Source organism: Monodelphis domestica, chromosome 2 (genome assembly GCF_027887165.1).
Source record: "Monodelphis domestica isolate mMonDom1 chromosome 2, mMonDom1.pri, whole genome shotgun sequence".
NCBI lineage: Eukaryota > Metazoa > Chordata > Mammalia > Didelphimorphia > Didelphidae > Monodelphis > Monodelphis domestica.
In genome coordinates this window covers 402,515,169-402,542,771 of record NC_077228.1, presented here as the reverse complement: position 1 = coordinate 402,542,771, position 27,603 = coordinate 402,515,169, and the positions used below count along the sequence as shown (strand labels likewise).

Genomic DNA, 27,603 nt, shown 5'->3' with positions numbered 1-27,603 from the left:
TTTTCTTTTATCTCCCTTTATATATTTCTCTACGTTACTGTCTTCTTTGTAATGTAGATACTACCTCCTTCCCTTTCTGTGTGTGTGTGTGTGTGTGTGTGTGTGTGTGTGTGAGAGAGAGAGAGAGAGAGAGAGAGAGAGAGAGAGAGAGAGAGAGAGAGAGAGAGAGAGAGAGAGAGAGGGAAATGGAGAGGGAGGGAGAGAGACAGAGAAAGTTAAAGTAAATGGTAAATGTAATTTTAATCAAGGTCAGCATGTAGTCACTTGAGTCTTTTTTCCCTTAAAATAATTCTTGATCCCCATTTTAACTTCTTTGTAAACAAATTAGTCCTTTTTATCCTCATGTTTAAAAGCAAGTTTATATTGTAAATATTTACTTCATTAGTGGCATTTCTTTTAGAATTTCAGACTTCCAAAGGACAAAACAGGTAACACAAGGATCGGTGACCTGGCACCCCAGGACATGAAGAAAGTTTGCTGCTTGGCTCTCATTGAGTTGACAGCACTGTATGATGTATTTGGAATTGAACTCAAGCACCAAAAAGCTGTGAAAATGAAAACAAAAGGTAAAGGTGTTTAATAAAAATCATTAAATACTCTCATGAAATGGCAGTAAAGATGATTTTGGCTTTTTGCCGTTATGCCCACGCAACAAACTGAAGTATGAGTGACAGAGTTGTAATATTGAGTTTTTCACAGCTCACGTATTAAGTATAGAACACACTATATCATGTTATAGGGCACTGGGGGCAAATAAGAAGAAACCATTAAAAGTTCTTGTTAAGAGAATTCAGAAGGAGGGATGGCTTCTCACTCCATTTGATGCTGTCATTTTGGCAATTCTACATTTCTGTGCTGTGTTTGGTGTACTTATCGATTCATCTGCAAATTCATCTCTAGAGAACAGTGCTTAAGAACTAATAATCACATCTTATATTCCAATAGTAGAGCTTATGTAAGGACCATTTATCCTTATATAAGCTCTACTATTGGAATAATTAATTTCATGCCTATTTCTGTGACTGAAAGAGAATAAAGATGACTTTTTAAAAATTTCACAGAATGTAGTCTGACCCCTTGAGGTGGTTGTGATTTTTTCCTCCCCAACATCCACCATTGTTTTGTTGGTCATTGTTAGCTTTACTAATAGCAATGCTATCAGCCTATTTAGACAATCAAGCTTTGTTAATAAATTCTCCTTCAGTGAAACATTATACAGGAACTAGACTTACCCCTTATTTAGTGAAATCAGATTTTTTTAATAATACAGTGGAATCAAGAAAGGGAGCTTTAAAGCCAGGAAGACCTGAGACATACTAGCTGTGAAATCCTGGACAAATCTTTTAATCTCTCATTGCTCTAGGCAATTCTTTAAGATCATGAATTGCAGAGAACATACAGACCAACACTGGTAAAGAGAGTTTCTTCACCTGGGAATTTAGTCCTTATGCTAGGGAAATGACAAGCCCAATCCTTGTCCCTGGAGTGGAATCAATTATATGCCCATTTAACCTGTGCAACAACTCTGTTCACATCTCAGTTTTGCTTTTTATACCTTTTTCCAAAGACCCTCCATGGGTTTTTATAGCATAATCATAGTTCCTCAGGGCACTCTTACTGAACCATATAGGGATTTCCTATAATGGAAACTGAGTAGAAATTGCTTAGAAAATCACTGAGAAGCTACAGGGTTTTTTTTTTTTAAACTATGCTTTTGTTTTAAATCTTGGTGCTCTTTTCTCCTGAGAAGTCCTGAAGATTATACTTATGGTAAATGGGTTTGAGATTGAGACATTCTGCTCTCTCCTATTCTAGAGGATCTCCTTCCTCTTATATAGTTTGGACTGATGGTTAGAGAAGAGGAATTAACAGTAAAATAACTTGCCAGTTTTTTGAGGGTTGATGTGATAATATATATGGTTTGAAATCATAGGACTGCAGCTAGCCAGGCTTGGAGTAGGGAGGTCCTGGGTTAAAATATGGATTCAGACACTTCCTAGCTGTGTAACTCTGAGCAAATCATTTAACCTCAATTCCCCAGACCTTAACTGTTCTTTTGCCTTGGAATTGATACTTAATATCTATTCTAAGACAGAAGATAAGAGTTTTGGGGGAAAAGGCTATAGGGCTTGAGCTTGAGTGAGCTCTGCTACTTGTGGCTAATATCTTGAAAAGGAGATTAATGATACTTGTAAATAGATAGTTCTGAGGTTCTCATGAGATATAGTGCTTTGTAAACTACAAAGTAATAGAATAGCCTTGTATTCATTTTGCTTGTATTCATATATATTTACCATGGCTCCTCCTCCCAAAGAATGTAAGATCTTTAAGGTTTGTCAATTAGCTAAAATTGATTAATTAACTATGTGCCAGACATTGTGTTAGTTTCTAGAGACACAAAGGAAGGCAGAACTAGTCCTTGTTTTTCAGGAACTCATAATGATGGGAGAATGTTTCACTTCTATGTACCTTCACTATATAGCGCCTGGTACATAGTAGGTGCTCAATAAATGTTTCTTGGAAGATAATTTAGTTTTTCTCTTCCAATAAAAAATATTTTTCTGAACATAAATAGAAATGACCTCTTTTTTTTTAAACCTCTGTTTAAGGGAAGTTTTGTGAATGGTTTTTCTGTATTGGATCCTTTTCAGGATGTGAAGTAGCAGCAGTTCTTTTCAATGATGTGATGATTGATAGCATAGTTAAATAAATTTCTCTAGTTTTTTCTGATCTTTTTAAAGTTCCATACATCTTTTCCAAGTTTTTTGCCTTACATTATATTTTCTGAATAGATTTGCTGAATAAGGTCATACTGCCAACTGAGTTCTGAAAAAGCAGATGGTCCCTTTATATTATTTCATTCATTATAGCATTCTGAATTCAGATCTATGCTAAAATAGAAGTTCCCACTCTTGTGGGAGAAGATATGAAAGGATATTTGCCTTTTGCCAGAATATTTAGTTTGATTACACTTAGTAACCTGATTGCACATATTCATTCAGTTCTGCCATACTGAATATGAGGTCAAGGGCTCCAAATGTGCAAGGAAAGCTTATGACTTTGAAATCATGCCTTTCTATCCCTATTTTCATACTTTGAAATAGATGTGAAATGTTCTATTTCTTTTGCTTTGTGCAGACTCTGGTCTTTTTGGTGTTCCTCTGTCAGTATTGCTAGAACAGGATCAGAAGAGAGTCCCGGGGATGAGAATACCCTTGATCTTTCAAAAAGTGAGTAGACAACGAGTAAGTCAGTTGGATTTGGGAACAGTGAATTCTGAAGGCTGATGGTTTTGGCATTGATATCCTTATAATGGAGTCTCCTGAATTGTTATGTCTTTACACTTGGTACAGTAATTGCTTCAGTTTCAAGAGTTGGTACCATATATTTCACAGACTTACTTTTTTGGGGGATTAATGTTGAATAATGATTACTTGACTAACTTTAGGTATTACAATTCAGTAATCAATTCAGATTGCTTTTATTTGACTGAGACTTTAATTCCTTAAAACACAGTCTAAAAGGGCTTCTTGTTTCAGGGAATCCATAAAGTTGATTCAGAAAAAAATCCTACATTATTTTTATGTGCATCTAACTGAAATGTAGCATTTTCCTCTAAATTATAAATTTTGGAAGAATATTATTTTGAAAGGGGTCCATAAGTATCATTGCCAAAAAAAGGATTAAGAATTTGAATGTCGTAGGAAATGTTCATAAATTGGCTAGGAATTTTACAGTTCTTCCATTAAAACCTTATCTTAGTACCTTGTTGTGACATGGAAGTAACTCTGGATTATCAGAACTTATTACTGATAGTATTATGACGTGTCAGGTCTTACAAAACTAGAAAGATTTTGACCCGATTGGGGCCAGAAATTTTTGTCTCTGAGTGATGTATCACTAACAAGTGGACCAGCAAGTGATAGCTTTAGCCACAGTGATATATTCATTATCTAACAACTCACTAAGGTGTGATAGATAGAGTTGTGGTCTTCTTGAATAGAAGTTATCCCATGGATGAAGCCACAACTACTGAATTCTTGGTTTTAAGAAGTATTCTACCTTTGTGAATATTTTATATCTGTGTGCATTCCCTAAGCTTTTCAGTTTACTCTGAGCATGTCAAGTTTAATTTAGCAGGTCCTTTTTCTAAAGTGGAGCTCAACAACATTTTCTAATTTTATCAAGTCACCAATATATTCAGCTTTCAATTCACATGTCAGTTATGCAAGGAAATCAAACCTTCCAAGACTAACCTTCCTTTCATTACTCCAGTTATTATATATTCAGGAACTATTTATTAAGTTTAATATATATCTAAACAATACAGAGCTACATGTTATTGCATTCCCTACCATGCCAAACATTGGACCTCGAACCTAGGTGGTAAGCAGATGTTTGAGTGAGTGGATGACAAAAGAGGGTAGATATACTACAGTCTCCTAATGCATTCCAAAGCCAACAGTGAATGATTTTTGGATAATTTATTCCATGTCTTCCCTCTTTTTGTATTTTAAAGCCCTTCATAATCTGACCCTTTCCCCTCTTACAGTATTCTAATACCTTGAATATTAAGGGAACTTCATCCTATGTATTACATGGTCAAGTGACACTGATATCTTTGCTGTTTCTCCCACACATCATTTCCCCTTATTATTTTCACTGTCTGTCCTCCATGCTGGGAACACTCTTCTTCATCCCCATCTACTAATCTCTCTGATTTGCTTCAAGTTTCAGCTAACGTCCTATCTTTGTGTAAAAAGCCTTTCATATCACTTCTTAATTTTGATGCCTTTCTGTGATGATACTCTCCCATTTTATCTTTTGTGTATCTGATTTATAATTTTATATTTATAAATTTATATTTATGGTACATAATTATTTGCTTATTAGACTTGAGCTCCCTGAAAGCAAGGGATATTTTTTGCCTTTTTTTAATTTTCCAGCACATAATAATGTGCTTAGTACATACTAGCTACTTAATAATTGCTAATTGACTGACTCTTTGCCAGAAATGGATATGAATTCATTGCTATAGCATCTCTACAACTTGTTCTATGTTTTGTTAAATTTTAATCAGAGTGGATTAAATACTTATTGCTATATATTGCTATATAACCTTTTAATAAAAACCCTTATCTTCCATCTTAAAATTATTTCTATGCATTGGTTCCAGGCCAGAAGAGTAATAAGTGTTGGACAATGGTGGTTAAAATAACTTGTCCAAGGTCACATTGTTAGGAAGTATCTAAGGCTAAATTTGAAACCAGGATCTCCTTTCTCTAGACCTGCTCTTAATCCACTGAGCCATATAACTAACCCCTCTATAAAGTATCATATTTCAGTCACTACCTGTTTTCCCCCCAAAACTTTAAAAAGTTGAAATAATGTAATTTACAAATACTGAAAGTATTCAAATCTACAATTTTATGTTTTAAAGAGAATTGCAATTTATATAGCATTTAATTCCAGCTTTTGCTATGAATTCTGAAACTCAATTCTATAAACATGATAATCTCTAGTTGTACAAAGTGTTAAACTGGGTCATGAGAAAATGTATTGTGTCCTCTTTGAATTCCTAGCACTGGCTATCTCTAGTATCCTTGCTCATGTAGAAATGTTGTGAATGTCAAACCTTGGTAGAAGACAATGTTTTTCATCTCCTTTTTTTCATCTATTCAACACCATAGTCTCATTCATGATGAAGTACTGAGTTCTCAGGGAATAGTAGAAGCCAACTGCAATTGAAGAATGCAAGGATGAATGTTCTCCTCTCCTTGGCAGAGTAGATAATGCTTCTGTTGGCCTTTTACAGAGTAATCTTTTTCATGTTCATATGTCATTCTTTGGTTTATTATGATAAATTGATATTGATAATTGCCTTATGGATTTAAAAGGTATAGATTTTGTAGTGAGAGTTTGAAAGGACCCAACTTTTTCTAGCATATTTTCTCCAATAAGGGATCACTGTACAATGATAGTTGGTCTCTGAGAATCTACTTCTAATACTTCTAGTGGTGGGGATTTTAGCCTTTTAAGAGGCCTTCAGTTTGCTTCAAGTTGGTGGAATTTTAGAAAATTTTCCCTTCATTGAGCTGAAATCCATTCTTCCATTGACCTTTTAGTTTCTGCCTACTAGATCTTGTTCTTTAACATGAAGCTACACAAAACCTAATTCTTTAGCCAACAGTCCTAAAAATATGTGGAGAAAAGTGTCATGTACTATGTAGGTCTTCTTGGGGTAAAATATTCTTTATTCCTTCAGTGGTTCCTAATATGACATGGATTTATGATCATCCTTGTTACCTCCTCTGGATTAATCTTCTTTGTTAGTGTTCTTAAAACATGGCACATAGAATGGAACACAATTCCTGACATGTTCTGTTTAGTGATATATTAAGAGAGCATATTCCCAAATTTGGCAGGTTGGTGGCTTGGTGGATAAAGTGCTCAGCCTAGAGTCTGATTCATCTTTTCTAAGTTCAAATCTGGCTTCAGACAGTATTGAGCTATGTGACCCTAGGCAAGTCACTTAAACCTATTGGCTTTAGTTTCCTCATCTGTAAACTGGAAAAGGAAATGGCAAACCACTCCAGTAGTTTTGCCTATAAAGCCATACATGGAATCATCAATGTCAGAAAAGGAAGGAAAACATTTGAAGAACATTCCCAACTTTCATGTAGACCTGGGCTTCTTAGAAAACTCTCTTTGTGTCCCAGATTCTTTTGGTAATCTGGTAAAGTATAAGGACTTCTAAGAATGTGTGTTTTTACCAGAATATTTTTAAGTACATAAAATTAAATTCATAGTATTACAAACTAATCCCATTATAGTGAAATATAGTTAATATCCCATGTTCAGAATACTTGAGACCATTTGCTTTTAGATTTTTAACTTTGTGTATGTGTGTGTCAACTTGAACACTTTAAGCTTGTATTGAAATTATGACTACCCAGAATTTTAAAGTCTTTTTTATGTGAACTTCAGTTCATTCAAGTCTCACTCTAGTTCATAATTCTTAAATTTTTGTTCAGATTTTGTAACATAAATGCAAGATTTTAAATCCTTCTGGGCTTTTGATGTTTCATTTAATTCGTATAAACTCTTATCTATGTTAACTATTTTCTTCTTTATGGAGAGATAACTGCAAGGACTGACACAGAGTAAATCCTTCATGATAAAAAAGTTAAATATTTTTTCCCAATCGATTTCTAGTTGGATATACCTAATGGTAAATGAAGTGGTCTTTTGTGGGCAAATAAGCAGAAATTCTTTAGCAAAAATACCTACTTGAATGTTTCCAAGTTCCTAATGCATTTATATTGGTAAATTTTATTTATTTTATCCATATGTACAGAAAAATATCTTTAAGTTACTTTTACTAAAAACCTTTACCTTCCATCTTAGAATCAATATTGTATATTGGTTCCAAAGCAGAAGAATGGTAAAGGCTAGGCAGTAGGGGTTGAGTGAATTGCCCATGATCCCATCTCTAGGAAGTGTCTTAGGTCAGGTTTGAACCTAGGACCTCTTGTCTCTAGGCCTGGCTCTCTGAGCCTCTGACTCCATTGAGCTACCTTGTCATCCCCCTTTAAGTTACTTTTTGTTGAAAGAAAATAAGAGTCTCTCTTTATGCTTGCCATGTTTTCTTATTGGTTTCAATGTCAATTACTTGAAATAATCTGCCACAGACTTAATGTATCATTCTCATCCAAGTCGTGGAGAAAAATGAGAGCAATATTCAGAGTAACAGCATGATCCTTCATCTTGGGGCCCATCAAATTTATTGGAACCACCACATTTCATTTCTGCCCATGCTACCTTTGCCTTCATGGCTACCTCCATGACCTCAGTCATCACTGCTATCATTGGTGCTACTGCCACCACTGCTGCTGCCTTTGCCACTCTGACTTATACTCTCATCATCCTCTTGGCTTTCCCCATCACTACTGCTGTTATCACTTCCACTCTGGCCCTGGTTGCCATAGTCACCACCATCACTTCATCACTTTCACTACTCATAGATGACTGATTTTGGCCACACCTACCTCCACCACTCCCTCTACCTCTACCACTGCTAATGTTATACTGGTTCTGCTAGTCCTATCCTTGAGGGGAATTGTAGGAATTTTGTTGTGGTCCATTGAAAGCTTTGTTGTTGTCCACACTAGCCAGCCTGCTAAACATAGCCCCCATTCTGGGAATGCCAATAGCTACTGCTCTGTGAGCTGTTTACCTCCCTGAAGTGCCAGGATAGGATCATTGCTGACCATTAGAAAGCTGGGAGTTCTGCTAGATAGCCTTGCCACTGGTAGGACCATATCATTGGGAAGCTGAGTACCAAAGTCTGTTTTGGAGTTTATCCATAGGAGGAGCCATAGCTTCTCTGACCAGAGATTGACCATAGCTGCTTTACTCTGTTGGTCTGACTACTCTTGAGAATAGCCTTGTCCAGAGTGAGTAGGTGCAAGCCCCATATCATCCTGTGGCTGGCTGAGTGTACTAATTAGAGGCCATGTTTGTACATGTGCGTGCTGACTTCTGAGCAACAGAAAACAGAAGGAAGCCAACCACTGACCCCTTGAGGACATCAAATGTTTTATTTTTTAATAAAAACTTTCTTGATCCCCCTTCAGCTGCTTAATGCCCCTTTCAAAACCCTACCATCTATTTGTTTTGTTCATATTATGCATTTATTTATATATGTACCTCTCTCTTTCCCCCTCTTCCCTAGCTCTCTGTCTCTGTTTCTGTCTTTCCCTCTCGCTCTCTGTCCCTCTCTATTTCTCTGTCTTTGTCTGTCTGTCTCTTTTTCTCCCTCTCCATACACACACATACACACACACACACACATATGTGCATGGTATACATATATATATGGTTCACCTGTTGGAATGTAAGCTCCATGACTTGTTTCACCATTGTCATTGTATGCTTAGCTCTGAGACCAGTAAATACTTGACTTGTATTAGCCATGAATACTTTTTCATATTTTGTGTGTATGTGCTTCTTACATATAATGCCAGAATAATGCTCAAGAAAATTGAACTGAAATTTTTTCATCCTTTAAAGCCAAACTCCATTTATTTGTTCCCAAATAGTTGTTCCCTGATCCCCATTTCCCACTAATTATAGTTATTTTACTCTGCAAACCTCAGTTTCTTAGGACTTTTTTGCTCTTCTCTGAGACATTAATCGGATAACATAGTTTGTCTTTCTTTCTTATCCTCTGTTAGCCTATAAGTTCTACCAGGATTGAGATTTTGTCTTATTAAATTTTACATCTTTTCATTTTGCCTGGCATGATGCTCTATACTCACTACTTAATTACATATATATGTATGTATGTATGTATATATATGTATGTATTTATGTTTGTGGTCAGAATGAATAAAGCAATATTAGTCAAATAGAGGTATGTGTGTGTTTCAATGAACATTTGCCAACCTAAAGGCTTTTGAAAACTTGTTTTAAAATGTGTCTTTGATCAAAGTGAAAATGAGATGCAAATGTGCAAATATCAGAATGCAGAAGATTGATTAGATCACAGAGTCCAAGCTCCTGCAAGAGCAAGAGAAACAATTATTTTTGGAGCTTTTAAAATGAGCATCCTCATTCTCTACTTGTTTGCAATAACACAGCTGTTGTGTGAAATCACATAGTTTTCTCAATTTTTTCTAACTAAGGCAGTATGAAGAGCCATCTTTTTCTTGAGTACAACATGAAATTAATTATGTTTTCAAGTTCTTGGGCTTGTTTATTAGAAGGCAGTAATTCAATGGCAGCTAATCACATAATGTGTACCTGAATATGGTGTAATCAGTTTTCAGTCATTTATATGTAAAATAGATATGATATTCTTGACAGTTATTTCTAAATATTAATATCTTTTTTTTCTGTTCAGTTGATTTCTCGAATAGAAGATGGAGGATTAGAAACTGAAGGACTTTTACGGATACCTGGAGCTGCAATAAGGATAAAGGTACTCACAGAATTTATGCTTTTGAGTCATTTTATGACAACTATTATTTGATTCCTATGTGACAATAAAAATCTTTACCCAAAATTTAAATATTGGTTTCATATTTCTCTACCTCCTATTCCTACCTGATTTTTAAAAAAAAAATCAGTAATATCCAAAAATAAATAAATTAGCAATTATTTCACAAAAATGAAATAGAAACTAAATAATCTTTTCTCTCTGGGAAACAGAACACTTAGGAGTCACTTAGTTAATTGTGTACTTATCTTCCTTTCTGTGGAATGGTAATATATTGGGCTTGTGTTGAGTGTTACTAGTTAGATTCAAATCAAGCAAGATTCCCTCTGTCTTTGACTTTAAATTTCTAGCAGACCAGTAACCTTGCCAGTGGCAACAAATCATTATCTCATAGTCTATTTTACTGACAAAATGTACATTGTCCCAACCTTTAATTACCAGTAGTCCTGTGTCTTCCTTCTCTGATTTCACATTTCTTGCCATTGCAATTTTAGTCAGTCTTAGCTCCAAGCAAAATTGTGAGGTTGATGAAATATATCTCCTGAGACCTTCCTTCCCAAACCCTACCCTCCCCACCCCCCAATTCAGGATGAGTGCTTTTATACACTATTTAAACACCTACTTTTGAAAGCTGACCTAAGAAAGGCATTATGAGAAACAGAAATAATACTGGATTAGGTGCTAAAGCATTTGGGTTTGAATTTGGATTCTTTTAATGATGACTTATGTGGCCTTTGGCAAACCGTTTAATATCTCAGTCTCAGTTTCCTTTGCTGCATTTTGCAGTAATTATCCTTTCATTCTTAGAGTAATCTTGGGAAATAGGAAGTGTAAATGTTATCCTCATTTAAAAAAAAGAAGAAATGGAGGGCTAACATAAATGAAGAGACTTATCCAGGATTGCATACCTCATAAGTTACAGATCACCCACTCTTCTCAGCAGACATTATCACACAGTATAGTGCCACTAGGTTCAAGGGCTCCTTCTTGGAGAAAGGTTGTCCTCTTAGTGTCTAGAATCCAAATGGTAGTTTACAAATTAATCTGGCTATTCCTGTTGTTAAGATAATTTGTATTTTCTATCTTATGCCCATTATTTTTTTTAAACTCTTACCTTCCATCTTGGAATCAATACTGTGTATTGGCTCCAAGGCAGAAGAGTGGTAAGGGCTAGGCAATGGGGGTCAAGTGACTTGCCCAGGGTCACACAGCTAGGAAGTGTCTGAGGCCAGATTTGAACATAAGAACTCCTGTCTCTAAGCCTGGTCCTCAATCTACTGAGCTACCCAGCTGCCCCCTCTTATACCAATTTTTATGAAAACCACATAAAACTAGAAGAGAAGAGAACAGGTTTTCTTTAAGGTCTATCTTTCAACCCCAAACTGATGAATTAGTGTTTACTTTGATGGTTCTTCAGGTACAGATATAAAAGGGAAACTCTGCTTTCAGATAGCTCACATTCTATCAGGGGGTGGGGATTAAGTAGTATGTACCTGTTTAATAAACCAAGGCAGTTAAATATGTTAGTCAGGAAAGGCTTCATGAAGATGGAGCTATTTGTACTATATTCTGAAGGATTCTGTAAAGTGGTGGTGATTCAGTAATAATGTTTTACAAGTTGGATTTTGGTCAGTCAAAAATCAGTCCATGAGTCTTAATTAAGCATCAGCCATGGCCCAAGCACTGGAGGTACAGCTATAAAGGAGAAACCCTCTCTCTTTTAAGATAGTTCACATTCTGTTGTGGTTGGGTGGGATAGATATTTATTTATTTTTATATGTATATCATTTATATTTACATATATAATAAATCAATATTTATGTTTATATGTATAGTATTATATATAAAACACATTTTATATAGAAAATAAATATATAAATTATATATAATATATGAAATAAATATCTCATATAAAAAAGTTAAATGAGATATTTATTTTATACTGTAATCAAGGAAGAATGGCAAAAAGCAGAGTAAAACCTGGAAGTAATGAAAATGGAACCAAGAGAAGCAGATGGAACAGTCATGAGCCAGCAGGGGAAGAATTCCATGGAATTCCAAAGAAGATTCAAAGGAGAAAAACTATTGGCCAGAACTAGGTCTGGTTACTCTACTCACTTCTCTCACTGACCATTCTCCAGAGACTCTGACCAGCGCTAAGAAGCAGAGTTCGTTTTCCATATACAGTTTCCTACCTGGATGTTGCTGAAGAAAGGTTTCTGCTTTGTTGTTGAAGATCATCCTGAATCTTCATTTTACTCTTGAAAGACAGTTTGATCTTCCATCAAATATAGCTATAGAAAAGATAGGGGTAGGGTATCCCCAGTCCCTCTGTCCCATCTTTTCCCCTTTTATCTTTCTTTCCCCAGAAAAAAAAAAAATTAGTCATTTAGTATCCCAAAGACTGTCTCTGAAGTTTATAATACGAGGGAAGATTCAAAGTTCAAACAGAAGAAAGTTGGGAGGGGTTTGACTCACTCTTGGTCAAATCCAGGCTGCATTAAACTTAGTGAGGAAAGAGGAAGTGGCTACACTTTAATCAGCCCTCTCCAGCAGCTGGTTTCCTGTTCCTAGAACTTTGAGGACCCCTCTCTCAATCCCACTATTACATATCTCATATATAAAATGAATATATTTTATATGTATTTTATTCATACATAAATATTTGTTTATTTTTATATGTATTATATATGTATATATTATGTATAATATATACACACACATATATATGCATATATATAATAAATTCAAGGCAGTTAAATATATAAGTCAGAAAAGGCTTCATGAAGATGGAGCTATTTGTGCTCTATTCTGAAGGTTTCTGTAAAGTAGAGGTGAAGAGGGAGAATGTTCCATTCATTGGGGAGAAGCTAGTACACAGAGGTAGCTAGTTGGCTTGAAGTCAGGAAGATCTGAATTCAAATCTAATCTCAGACACTCAATAGCTTTTTGACCCTGGGCAAGTCACTTAACCTTTGTTTGCTTTAATCCTCTGGAGGAGAAAATGGCAAACCACTCCAGTATTTTTGTCAGGAAAACCCCATATGGAATCACAAAGAGTCAGACATGACTGAACAACAACAATAACAAGTGCAATGACCCTGCAATAGGGGATGGATTGAGTACTCCATGTGGGGATAATAGAGGACAGGCCAATTTGCTGCAACATAGAAGATTCCAGTACCTAAATCTTGAGTTAGGGTGTTTCCAGGCCCAAAGCCAGAGTCCAGATATATTTTAGAAAGGTTTCGTGTGAATTCCTAGCTGCAGATGCATTTCATTGATTTATTTTGACTTATTTTCTCATTTTAGAACATTTGCTTCTGCCAGTTTGGCACTTGCCAAGTTACATCGTGATCTCTACTGTGGTTATTATTTTCTTTTAGGCTTATTTCGAACTAATCACACAATAACTTAATGTACTTATCCACCACTCCCAGCCTTTGTGTCTTGCAGCATATACAACCCCTGACTTGGGAGCCCTATATATTTAAACAAATTGTCATCGTCCCAAACTTATTAAGTACTAATACAGTTCCTACACCAGGCAGTGCCACACTTAAGAGTGATTCTGAAATCAGTTCAAGTCCTGTTGAGCAATGCTTTCGTTTAATAGAAACACTCCCTCAGAAACAGGTAATGTGTGTGTATGTTATCTCTCTATACAGCAGCACAGTGCCTTAGTTCGCTATTCACAATGCATCAGTGCCCACACTGATAAAGAGTGATTGCCAACTAACAGCAGAGTGATAAGAGAGCATTTGCTTCAGTGCAGAACACTGCATCGAAGGTGTGATTCCTAGGAGAGGAAATCTGTCAAAAGGACAATCTAAACGAAGTGTAATTTCCAGAAAGGCCAATTAAATGGATTCAGCTGGCTCAACCCATCTACCCAGTCTCTTGTCACAAACCAAATTATACAGCAGCTGGTCTTTTGTAAATAGATGAAGATAGGATGCTAAGTGCTTAGTTGATTTCTTCCCCCCCCCCCCCAACTCCTAACTGAAATGATTTGCTAGCTCCACTTGTTTCCTGTTTTATTCCTACTTTACTTAGTGAGGTTTTTTTTTTTTGAGAACTATTAAATTAGCATCAAGGAAAGTAATTCTGTACTATAACTAGCCTTGGGTTCATCTTGATGAGATTACTTAAGCTGGTAAAGGAAATGCTATAGAAATGGTTCACCTAGATTTGAGCAAAGTCTTTGATAAGGTCTCTTTTTAATCTTTTTGTGGACAGGATGAAGGAACTTGGGCTAGATGTTACTGAAGAGTAGTAGACTTTCAAGTGGTTGAACAGTTGGACTCAAAGAGTAGTCATTAATCATTATTTCAGGGGGGGAGCAGCTAGGTAGCTTAGAGGATTGAGAGCCAGACCTAGAGATGGAAGGTCCTGGGCTCAGAGATGACTTCATAAACTACCTAGCTGTGTGTCCCTGGACAAGTCACTTAACTCCGAATGGAACCAATATATAGTATTGATTCTAACATGGAAGTTAAGGGTTTGAAAAAAAATAATCATTGGAACATCATTTCCATTGCATCACTGTAGAGATATGAATCAACTCTTGAGGATTATCCTATGATGTTTAGCCCTATCCTATAGAACATTTTAAAATCTTTCACTTGTATAAAGGCAGAAGTTAATGCTTATGACATTTGTAGATGATATATAGCTGGGAAAGAGAGATAATACATTGGTTGGCAGAGTCAGGATCCAAAAAGTCTAGATAGGCTGGGACTTTGGACTGACTAATAAGAGTCCATTTGAATAACTAGGTTCAGAAAGTCAATTTTGAGAACAAAATTGGTTGAGGCATGCCTTGACTAGATAACATTTTTTTTTCTGAGAAAAAACCATGGAATTTTAATAGGACTTTAAACATAAGTCAGTACTATCTGATTTTGTGGTCATAAAAATTAATGCAATCCTGGGTTGAGCATATCTGGAGTAGGGGAGGAAATTATAGTCCTGTTGTCCTCCGTTCTGGACAGATCATTTCTGGTGTATTGTATCCAGTTCTGACCACCCCATTTTAGGTAAGAAGGGCATTGACAACATAGAGAAGACAGAGGTAAGATGGTAGAGCACCTCAACACCACATCGTAGGAGGATTCATTAAAAGATCTGGGGGTATTTAACCTAGAGAAGAATAGTCTTAGGAGAGATATGACTGTTTTCAAGTATTTAAAGGATTGACACTTGGAAAAAGTTAAACTTTTTTTCTGCTTGATATTTCAAAAGTAGCAGCAATGGGAGAAAATTTCAAGAAGTCAAGTTTAGGTTAGATTTCAAGAAAACACTTCCTGATGTTAGAATTATTATAAAGTAGATTGGACCACTGCAGGACTAATCTCTCCCTCTTCAACATTCTTTCCGATGGATGCTGGATGACCATTTTTTGAGGTGTTTTAGAAAAGATTCCTATTTAGGTTAGAGATAGTTGTGACTCAAAGGTTAAGAGCACTGGGCCTGGCATCTGGAAGACCTGAGTTCAAAATGTGACCTCAGACATATCCTAGATGTATGATTCTGGGCAAGTCATTTAACCTCTCATTACTTCAAGGATCCACTGGAGAAGGAAATGGCAAAACACTCTAGTTTTGCCAAGAAACTCCTATGTATAGTTATGGTCCATGGGGTCATGAAGAGTCAGATATGACAGAATGACTTTACAACAAGTGCTTGTTACATTAAAGGACCTCAGAGATCTCTTTGAACTGAGCTTCTCTGAATTGTTTAAAACAATGGAAAGAAGACACAGAGGCATCTAGTGATTTTTTTTGTTGTTGTTGTCAATGAACAAGCATTCACTAAGTATCTGCATATGCAAAACACTGCGATAGCTGCTAAGGATCTAAACAAAGAATGAAGCAATCATATATGCAAGGAGTTTATGTATTCACTTAGAAAGTTGGTATTTGAATTAAGTGGTAATTGTCAAAATGAGTAATTTTATTAGTAGTAGTAGTTATAAACCAAATTATCAAAATAATGTGCCCGGGTAATTTCATAATGGCCCTGAGACAAATCAACTCAAGAGTTCTCATTCTATTTGGAATTACATAATTAGAATCAGTAATAAGTGACTTTTGAGTTTTACCTAAAACATTTCAACCATTTTAATGTAAGTGCTTTGTAAAATCTCATTTGTCACTTTGTTTAGTTTTCTATCCATCTATATTGAACATTTATCTGCCTATTGTACATTTAGGCATAAATCTTGACTATGAAATCTAGTAATATGCTGACTGTCTTTGTAGTTTCAAAACAAAAGTGTCCAAAGACCTGTATTTTGGTTATTTAAAAATTGTTCGTCATTTTAGGATTTTATCAGAATAGGAAACTCCTTGGAGATGAAACACTCTCTTGCACTAAAGATTGGCAACCATTTTGTAGCTTATAATAAATAACATTACCTAGGATATTGAGAGGAAATGACTTGGCCAGGTTCTCAAAGCAATGAGTGTCTGAGTCCCTATTTGAATCTAGGCCTTCCTAACTTTAAGGCCAATTCACACTATCTTATTCTATACTGCTCTTCATTTATGTATTTTCCAGCAAATAATTTCTTTCATGTGCACTTGTAGGGACTTAGAAAATGTCCCTAAATCTTAAAGACTTTCCAGTTTGTCCAAGCAGAATTCTGACTACTTATTTTCATTAATGAAAATTCTAGTAAAAATCCCCATTTTTGCATATGTTGAAAGTGTGGAAAGTCAACAGGCATTAATTAAAAACTTATTAGATGGGGGCAACTAGTTAGCACAATGGATAGAGTGTGGGGGCTGCAATTTGGAAGCCCTGGGCTCAAATCTAGCCTCAGATACTTCCTAGCTACTTCCTAGCTTTGTGATCCTGGGCAAGTCACTTAACTCCAGTTTCCTAGCCCTTGCCACTCTTCTGCCTTGGAACTGATACTCAGTATTGATCTTAAGACAGAAAGTAACAGTTGTATAGAAAACAAAGAAACAAACAAAAAAAAAACCAACAAACTATGTATAAACAAGATATATACTGTGTAAATGAAAGGTATTCCCAGAGGGAAGAAATTAGCAATGGGAAGAAGGTTGGATTTGAGCTGAATCTTGAAGGAGTTAAATTCAATATTAATAAAATCTGACCTGACCTTGGCTTATTGATCTAACTGTTACTATGTTGGTATGGTAGCAGGTGACACTTGGGATATTTTTAGGTTTCCATATGTGATATGGAAATCACATTAAAAGACATATATATTAATTTAAGGTCGCCAAGGAATTCAGCTATGTAATTCCTAAATGAAAACTCAAGTCAGCAGTCACCCTTTTATGGAGTTTAATTACTAACAGGAGGAAGAAAGGTATTAGAGAGGGAGAGAATGAGAGAGAGAGAGAAAGAGAAAGGGGAGAGAAGGGAATAGGGCTTAAATACCCCCTCTGCTTAGGCTGGGCCAAAGGCCTAAGGCCTTAGATAGCCGAGGCAAAGAAAAGAGATCAGTCCCTATCACTCACGTGACCAAAATGGAGAAACAGTCTCAGGGCCACCACCTCAAGCACCAGGCTCCCACAACCTCGTTTCCTCCACACAGGAAATCCCCAGACTCCTCAGCTGTCCTCTACCTCACTTCCTGTGTCTCCCCTGTGCCAATGGTGGCTCTAGCTTCACCCAGGACCGCCCAGAGGTTTGTCCCCTTTGCACATTTCTGTTGAAGGTCATATTCTCAAATAATTAAATCTTGAGCTTTGCTGTAGCCTTTCCTAAATCCTGTTACCCTGAGTAGGGTGGAGATTGTAGTTTCCAAGACCTGATTCTGTCATTCCAAGTATCTCTATTGTTATTGATCAGGAAATAGCCAAATCCTATCCTCTAAAGAATGGTTTGAACAGGGTTGAGTAGTTTTTGAAATTCACACATAACAAGCAACTCCTTTGATAAGAGAAATTGATAAAACTGTTAGCAGGACAAAACTTGGTTTTAGTGCTCATTTTTGTTTTTGTATCTTTCAGAACCTTTGCCAAGAACTGGAAGCAAAATTTTATGAAGGAACTTTTAACTGGGAAAGTGTCAAACAACATGATGCTGCCAGTCTTTTGAAGCTTTTCATCCGAGAACTGCCTCAACCATTACTCAGTCTAGAATATCTCAAAGCTTTTCAGGCGGTACAGAGTAAGTAGTATTTCTCCTACTGAGGCCGACTTTGCAAGAGGAAATCTTATGTACTTGGGAACAAGGCCCTCTTACAACAAGTTCGCATTTATTTTATTAACTGTATCTTGAGTGATAAAGGAATCAACAAGATATGTTTGGTTAGAGATGTTATCTAGTAACATCCCTAGGATTTCTGAAGGCATAAGTGAACTCTACTACGCAAAAAAGAGTTATTTTCTGTTCTGTCCTCAAATAAATCTGATCACAGAGAAAGCACATGAAATACTTTTGTGATCCACTTAGGAGGTCTCAACTATCCAATTGAAATATTGTAATATTTATGCTCCAATTTTTAAATTGGATTGTCAAGACAATCAAATCGCTTTCAATGAATCTAGTTGAAACATTGTATTACTGGGACCTAAATAAATAGATCTCAATGAATCCAATTGAAACATTAGATTGCTGGACTTAAATAAATAGATCTCAATAAAGCCAATTGAAACATTAGTTTGCTGTACCTAAATAAATAGATCTCAATGAATTCAGTTGTAATAATAGATTGATGGGACCTAATTAAACAGATCACAATGAATCCAGTTGAAACATTGGATTACTGGAACCTAAATAAATAGATCTCATTGCATCCAATTGAAACATTAGATTGCTGGACCTAAATAAATAGATCTCAATGAATACAACTGAAACATTAGATTGCTGGGATCTAATGAATCCATTTTGAAACATTGGATTACTGGGATCTAAATAAATAGGTCTCAAAGAATCCAATTGAAACATTAGATTGCTGGGAGGGATCTAAACAAATAGATTCAAATGAATCTACTTGAAATATTGCATTCCTGAGACCTAAATAAATGAAGCTCACAGTTATTATACATGACTTCTTCCTGTTCAGATTTATAATGTGCTATTTAAGAAACACAGAACATTTGTACACCAAAGAATCCCCAGCAATTTCACATTTCTTTTATGATTGAATGAACTACATAAGATGCCCATATTCTACTTCACTTTTCCTGCCAAGCAGTCTAAGAAACATTTATTGGAGATGTATACACTGTGGGTTTAGCAGTTACCATAAAATCAGTAAGCTTCGTGAGAAAGCCTGCCAGATTTTCTTGACTGATACAGTTTTGAAATCAGCCTGCACAGGCACAGATTTAGGCATTTTGTTTGTTCCCCCATGAATATGGGTCACCCGTCCTGAAGCCCTCATGTTTTTGTATTTACTGGATTCGGGTTAACTTTTGAGTCTGTGCTGATAGTAGTTCTCAAATGCCTCTCTCCTGGCAACTTTGAGCCAGTAATGGGATTGCCTACATGCTGCCTCTATCTCTACTGCAATCAGAAAGGATGAGGAAGCTGACTGGCCTCTTAGGTCAGCACTGACATCAGAAAGCCTTTCTCTCCCATCCATTAGCATGTGGTGCTGTCCTGGAACATCCTTAGCATAAGTTTGTTTCTTCCTCATTCAATTCAATAAACATTTATTAAGTGATCACTGGGGGCTTGTGGTGGTACAACACTATGCCAGGGTTTGGAGGGAAGACAGTAATGTTTGGATAAGACACAATTCTTGTTGACATGTAGCCTATGCTCTAGTAAACCTCACACTTCATTGATAAAAGCTCTCATGAGAAATAATACAGAAAGTGTAGATACAAGAGTTTTAGGCAATGTGCTACCTGAAGTTTGTGAAGGGACAGGGGTAAGGTTTTTACTGAATGGGAGAAGCAAGGAAGCTTTCTTAGAAGTGGTGGCATTTAAAGTTGATCCTTAAAGAATGGGCAGAAATTCAGCAGGAAGAAATGGTAGGGAGGGGGACATTCCAGACATAGGAAATGCCATCATCAAAGGCATCTGGAGAGAAAAGGAAGGCTGAAAAGTCCAATTTGTCCAGTTCTTAGAGTAGGTACAGGAGGAATAGTGTAAGACAAACCCTGCAAAGTAGGTGTTGTTGAGACCATGGGAAGCTTTGAAGAGAAGGTAAAGAGTTTGAACCTTATACCAAAAGAACTGGGAAAGTATCAAAAGGGCATTCTTAGAGGAACAACATCATCTGGAAGGAGAAGCCTTGAAGCAACTTGAAGCATACAGTGGTTGAGGTGGAATGGGTTGTGAAGGGAGAGGGAAGGTGGAAATTTCAATTAGGAAGACACTTCAGTAGTCCAAGGTGGGTGTTAATGAAGATCTGTTTTAGTGTACTGGTATAACTCCTAAGTAGGCAGTTGGTGGCTCAGTGGATAGAGATCTTGGCCTTGGGTCAGGAAAACCATAGTTCAAATCTGATCTCTGATACATATAAGCTATGTGACCCTGAGCAAGTCACTTAACCTCTGTTTGCTTTATGTTTGCTTTAATGGAGAAGAAAAGACAAACCACTCTAGTATCTTTGACAACAAAATTCCCTGGACGGTATGTTCACAAATTATTATTAGATACAAATGAACAAAGGAATAATAAATAACTACCAAGATCATTTGAGTACAGGGATAATAAGATGGGGGGAGGAAGATTTGATGTGTGATCCCACTGGTATAGGAGGCATCCTCTCACAAGACAGATTAGCAAGTTCTTTGCAACTTGAAGTCTTAAAGAGTTGCCTAGACTACTGGTAAATTAAGTGACTTGCTTAGGGTAACACAGTCAGTTTGTGTAGTGATGGGTCTTAAATATAGTTATTATTTACTCAGAGGCAGGCTTTCCATTCACTACATTATAATGCCTCTCTAAAAGGGTTTCATACATTTTTCTTTAAGTAGTATGGGTTTACTATATGTATATATTTATACATATTTGTGTATGTCTGTAAATATTTATATATATATGCATATATAGAGACAGATAGACATATGTATATTTCCATGATATTCATTTAAATGCTAAGTATATCTTTAAAAGATGTTATTTAGAGCAAGTCTGTATTTATTTTACAATAGCCTCTTTATTGTGTTATCAACATTTCCCACTATTATGTTATGAAATACTACCCTAACTTTGACCTGCTGAATATCCATCCATTCATCCTTATTTGGTTGATGAAAATCTATGCTCAGGCATTAATTAGTCTATTTGCTATTGTCATATTGCTTATGCTATGAACATTATTTGTGGGTACCTACCATTTCCAATAACAGTGCTTCCTCTAATATTGCATTTTCATGGAAATAGTGCTGTTAAATGTCTTTGCTTTTGTAGCTCAGTGATCTCGGGCAAGTGTAGATCTACCTTTGAAAGGTTTGGGGAGTAGAAAAAGAAAACAATCAGTATCAATGTAGTACTGCTTTCCTATGCTCTCTTCCTGCACCACAGCTATTAGCCTGGTGATGGACCTGTTCTGGTGAACTTAATGGGATTAGGCTATTCTCTGATGATTTGGCATGAAAACAGACAGGTTAGTTTGGGTTGTTCCTGGACTGCAAATAAAAATCTTGAGCAGTTTTAATTATAAATAATTTAATTACCAAAATGCTAAGTTGGGGCTTTTTTCTCTTGAGAGATTCTCCATTGTGTGCCAGATGCTCTGCCTCTAGTGTTGCTTTGTGTATGATGTGACACTCACAAATAACCTACATGCCTGAAAAAGCTCTGCTGTGTGCCTAGAAACATAAGGCATTTAAGTCATATGCTAACAGTTGAAAGTGAGCATCCAACGTGAGGGGAAGCTCTGCAGAAGCAGCTGCATTTAGTCATCCTCTCCCAGACATAATCTCCAAACAGGCATTGCTGCTCACTTGTTTTGTGCTCTCTGTTCCTGAGAGATGTTTGACCTAAAGTGATCATTAACTTTTCTTTTCAACAACAACAGAAAAAGAAAATCCCAGAGTTTATTCATATTTCTTCTCTTGACAGATCTTCCATCTAAGAAGCAGCAACTACAGGCTCTGAATCTTCTCATCATTCTTCTGCCCGAGACCAATAGAGACACCCTGAAGGTCAGAAATGTTAAATGTTATAGAAATTTCCATTTGAATTAAACCTGATTGCTTTTTAAAAACTAATTTAATTTTTTTTTCAATTTAGATTCAGTTGACTAAATATTTTAAATATCTATGTACTAAGTGCTGGGATTACAAAAACAAAATTCAATTAGCCCCTGCCCTCAAGAAGTGTGCATTTTCTTTAGGGAATGTAACATGTACACAGATAGGTGTACACATAGTAATACAAAGTAATTGTGGCAAAATACGCTAGAGTTTCTTGTTTTTTAAGGCTTTTTTAAAGAACAAAAGTAGAGCTTATAAATCAATATTTATTTTATCTTAGAAGTTTTACTTGAAAATGATTCCTACATCTTCAATTAGGAAATAACTGTTGGCTTTAGCTGACATGCCATCATTGATTGCAGGGACAAGTGGCTGAGTTTGAAATGAAAGTGTCACTTGAGTAGGGATTAGTTTGGGTTTTTAAGAAGTAAACATTTTTTTTTTGCCCAAAAGATAACTTAGTATGAGTGAATTTCAGCATTTTCCCTTTGAAGTTTAAAATTATAATTAAAAAAAATCTCTATATATCTGATCAGTACCATCATTTTCAAAGTGAAATAACTGTACTTAAATGACAAAAATATTATATATTTTATTTTCTTCTTTTTGTTGATGACCAGCTAGGCTAGTCAGTAGGCCTGGTAGTTTCCTCTCCTGACCTTTCTACCCTTCTTCCATTCTAAAAAAGGAAAACATCAAAAGTATATAGAAAGGGGGCAGCTGGGTGGCTTAGTGGATTGAGAGGCAGGCCAAGAGACAAGAAGTCTTGGTTCAAATCTGCCTTCAGATGCTTCCTAGTTAGTTGTGTGACCCTGGTCAAGTCACTTAAATCCATTTGCCTAGCCTTTACTTCTCCTTTGACTAGGAACCAAATACATAGTATTGATTCTAAGATGGAAGTTAAGGTTTTTTTTTTATAGTATATAGAAAGTAGCAATAAGAAGCATTTGTAATGTATGTTTGAATCTTTACTTTTGGTATTCATATAAAAGGGAAAATGGGTAGGATAAAGATAGGTAAGACACTATTTCCTTTCCTCTCTCTAATCTCCATTTCCTCTCCTTTCTCAGGGGAAACATTGCTTAATATTTTATACGTGTTACATTTATTTGAAACGTAATTCAATTATAGAAAACCCAAGGAAGCTGAATCACTGCTGAGTGAATCCAAGGAATTTTTTCCCATTCATTTATTAACATGACTTTTTAAGATGCACAGATTTTAGCTATGTTGGTTGTAGGTCCATTGGGCTCATGAAATAAACATGAATATTCAAGTTCGGTGAATGAGACATCCTACATGGATCACATATGAGACTAAAGAATTTTCTTATTAGTTATTCTTTCTTCTTAAGATGGAAACATATTTTGCATGACTGAGTGATAAATGGATAACATTTATAACCTGAGATAATTTTGTGGAACAACTGGTAACTAAATGAATGACACTTGGTACTGCTTGACATTGTACAACATATGAACTGCAAAAGAAAGCTGCTGAACAATTTCTTTTTAACATCAAGTTTATTTTATTTTAACATATAAACCTTACATTTCTGTGACATGACTTAACATTTATGATATTGTTTCAATCTCACAATAAGCGTCTTGAAGGTACAAATTCACAGATATTAAATTTCTTGTCCAAAATCTTTGAGTGACTTTGGGTCAGAATTAGAACTTCTATTTTTAATTTACAAACCCAAAGCTCTTTCTATTCCACCTAAGCTGAATACCTTTGTTTGAAGTATTCATATTAGAGGCAGCATGAATAGTCTTAGAGTCATGTCAATTATCTGTAAAACAAGAGGATTTGATCCATTGTCCTTAAGGTTTCTTCTGCCTCTTTCTGTGTTCCAAAGAGCTTTTAAGGAAGTTATAAATTTAACTCCAAATGAGGATCTTTGGAAATATTTTGAGTAATGAAAACATTATTGGAATGCCTTCAAAATCTGTGGCACATTCTTTTGAATATGCTTAGAGGTGGTTAATTTTCATCTTTATTGAGAGGATTTGTGTTTTTTTTTCCTTTATTTTATTTTTTAAAGTCAATACCATGCACTCTTTCCTTTCTGCCATTTCATAGTATCTCTGACTTCTTTCCATAGGACACCCAAGTGGTACCTTCTTCATGAAGCCTTCCTGATCCTCAGAATTAGTAGTATTCTCACTTGAAATTATTTACATATTGTATTCCTTGGTGGAATTTAAGCTTCTTGAGGGCAGGGACTTTGTTTTTCTTGATATCCCCCTTCCACTAAACTATACTTCGGAGAGGTGCTTAAATGTTTGTCAAATTGAATTGACCCATGTCCATAAAGTAATGACTTTATTTTCTTTGTAGGAAGAAAACTGTTCAATTGGTAGCACTGTTTTAAAAATTTGTTATTTCTTTTGTTTTGCTATTTTTGGTCAGAGAAGAAAGCAATCATAGGCCCATAAAACTGGAAAAGGATAGCTAAGGCCAGGAGGTTACATACAGTGACATTTCATTATCTTTGAAGGGGACTAGCATTCTTGCTCCTGAGCACATGCTCTCAGTTGTCACATGGGAGGGGAACATAAGGAAGTATTTTTTTGTTTGTTTATTTTATACTCACTTTAGATATACCTATTGGGTGACCCCTTTAGGAGTGACATTTCTAGTAGATAATAATAATAACATTAGTTTTATATATATATGTTTATATTATATATATTATATATATATTGCTTATATATATATAATATAATAGATGTTAAAATAAAAGTTCAGTCACAATGAGAGTTATATTTGTTAGTTTCTATATCTATGAGGTTAGCCATTTGTTTCTCTAGCTTCATAGATTTGAAAAGATGAGCTTTTCCTCTCAGGCACTTTGAGGATTAGTTGTAAAAAAAAAAAGGCAAAAAAACAGAACTCAATGGAGGCAGTTGTGTTCCTAAAATGCATTATTTTTTTAAAGTTAAAAAATATTTTTATCAGCCCCTAGGTGGCTCAGCAGATAGAAAGTGAGGCGTGGAGATGGGAAGTCCTCAGTTCAAATCTGATCTCAGACAATTCTAAGCTCTATAACCCTAGGCAAGTCACTTCATCCCAATTGCTTAGCCCTTACTATTCTTCTGCCTTAGAACTGATACATAATATTGACTCTAAGATGGAAGGTAAAGATATATATATATAGAAAACCACAGTACTTATTTCATTTTGCACAGATTCCTCAGCTTGAGAGGGACCAATGTAACCCAACTAAAATAATTTCTTTAAGCTGATTACAGACAGGTAACAAAAAAGGACAGTTTACAAATACAAAAGAAAAAAAAAGAATGCTAGCTGAAGAAAATGCTTTTAAGTGTTTCCTGGTGCAAGGCTAACAATATTTTAAATTAAATTAATTTTAATTTAAATTTATTCATATGTAAAAATTGTATAATTATTCTTTATATAAATATTAAAACCTAAATTAAATAATTAAATTAATTTATAAGTTTGCTTTACTAACATTTCCAGGTTGCCTTCTTCCCTACCTTCACGCCCTGCACTAGAGAAGGCATCATTTGAAGAAAATGTCTATGTATATATAAAACTGTCTTGGGGCAGCTAGATGGTTCATTGGATAGAGAGCCAGTCCTAGAAATGGGAGGTCGTAAGTTCAAATGTGATCCTAAACATCTTCTAGTTCTGTGACCCTAGGCTAGTCACTTAACTCCAATTGTCCAGCCCTTAATGATCTTCTGCCTTGGAACCAATACTTAGTATTAATTTTAAGACAGAAGATAAAGGTTTAAAAAAACAACTATGTCTTGCTTTTTTCTGTTTATCAATTCTTTCTCTGGAGGTAGACATTCACAAGTTATTCTTTTCTTTTTCCCCTTAAGCCATACCTTCTATCTTAGTATCAATTCTAAGATAAAAAAGAGTAGGGAGAACTAGGCACTTGGGGCCAAGTGACTTATCTAGAGTCTCACAAAAACCAGAAAGTGTCAGGGGTTAGATTCCTCTGGACTCCTGGCTAACAATCTTGATATGGTACCCAAATAATGTCCATATTCAATATCACTCTACAAAAGTCCTTCTCTAATAAATCATTATACTATGAAGGTTACCCTTGATCCTGGAGGCTTATGATGGTTGGACTCAAGTTCTGTCATTTCCTACAAGCTGAAAACATCTTAAATACAGACTCAACCACATGTATGTTTAAGGTCAAAAGTCCAGGCTAGCCAGCTTCAGAGAGTCTCATTCCTAGAGAGTTGGTTGCCTGGATGTTTTTTATTTTAGTTTTTGTGTTTTACTGAATTGGAGAAGACTTAACAGCACCAACAGCTACAAAAATAGCTAATATTTATAGACTTACTATTTGCCAGGCACTGTCTTAAGTGATTTACTATTATTATATCATTTGAGTCTTATAAGGACCCTGGGAGGTAGGTGCTATAGGTGTGTAAACTGAGGCAAACAGATTTTGGCTTCTCCAGGGTCACTCAGATAGTAAGTGTCTGAGGTGGGATATTTTTTTTTTCAACTTTTACTTTCTATCTTAGTCAACTCTTAAGACAGAAGGGCAAATGAGATTAAAGGACTTGCCCAGGGTCACACAGCTCTAAAGTGTCTGAGCCCAGATTTGAAAGAGGTGGGAATTTAATTCTGGTCATCCTCTGTACTAAAACATCAGTGAGCTGATCTCTGTTGTAGCAGGAAGTTGCCACAAGAGTGAAATAGTATATTATGTACTCCTTTTGAGCTGGTTTAAGTTAGCAAGGTATACACATATCTTAAAAGTAAAGATAATTTTATGACAACAAAGAAACAATTTGCCTGGTCTTGGTTCTTTTCAGAGAATGAGAAAATATTTTCCCAAATATTAGCAATTAATGATTTGGGGGATAATTTGGGCTTGATTTTTCATGCTTAGGTGATAATTAAACTTGCCCAGGAATTAGATCTAGGTATTCATCTATCCCACTGCAAGAAATGAAGAATGTATAATCTCTGATCCATTTTTTTCACTCTCACAGAATGCATTCTAGTTCATTGTGGCTTGATATAAATCAGTTTGTTCTAAGTACATTTATATTAAGTAGTATTTTTGTGAGATGTTGAAATTTAAGTTGGATATGATTGCTCTGGCCTTCTTGTGAAGATCATTAAATGAAGATGTAATTCTTAACCTCTTTTCTCAAAGTTAACTGTATTTAAAAAAATGGAAAGGACCTTAATTTATGACCTCATTTCTGAGTAGGACTATTCAACATTTCTTTGATTTATAGGTTTTTATTTTAGTAGTCCTAAGAGAGGAGATGAGAGAGTAGAGTCAAGAAGCAGGAGTCTTAGCTGGGTTTTGTCTCTTTTTTCTTCCCTTTTTCCTACAAAATCATCATGACAAAAGCTTCTGGTTTCTAATTCAGAGGTCAGTATCTCAAGAGGAACTTGCAGCAGAGACTTCATGGCATGGTTGGAAAAATAGTGGGGTTAGTCAGAAGACTG

The 27,603-nt window shown here is 35.7% G+C and overlaps 1 protein-coding gene across 6 annotated transcripts in view; it reads left to right on the top strand.

Moving 5' to 3' along the window:
• Positions 1 to 27,603, top strand: part of ARHGAP18 (Rho GTPase activating protein 18) — a 236,912-nt gene that overhangs the window by 181,612 nt on the left and 27,697 nt on the right. For all 6 annotated transcript variants that reach the window (XM_056818752.1, XM_056818755.1, XM_056818753.1 and 3 more), the window contains 5 exons: positions 401 to 566; positions 3,139 to 3,230; positions 9,905 to 9,982; positions 17,989 to 18,148; positions 22,004 to 22,086. In XM_056818752.1, the coding sequence (XP_056674730.1) occupies positions 401 to 566; positions 3,139 to 3,230; positions 9,905 to 9,982; positions 17,989 to 18,148; positions 22,004 to 22,086 (579 nt within the window). The remainder of the gene's footprint in view (positions 1 to 400; positions 567 to 3,138; positions 3,231 to 9,904; positions 9,983 to 17,988; positions 18,149 to 22,003; positions 22,087 to 27,603) is intronic.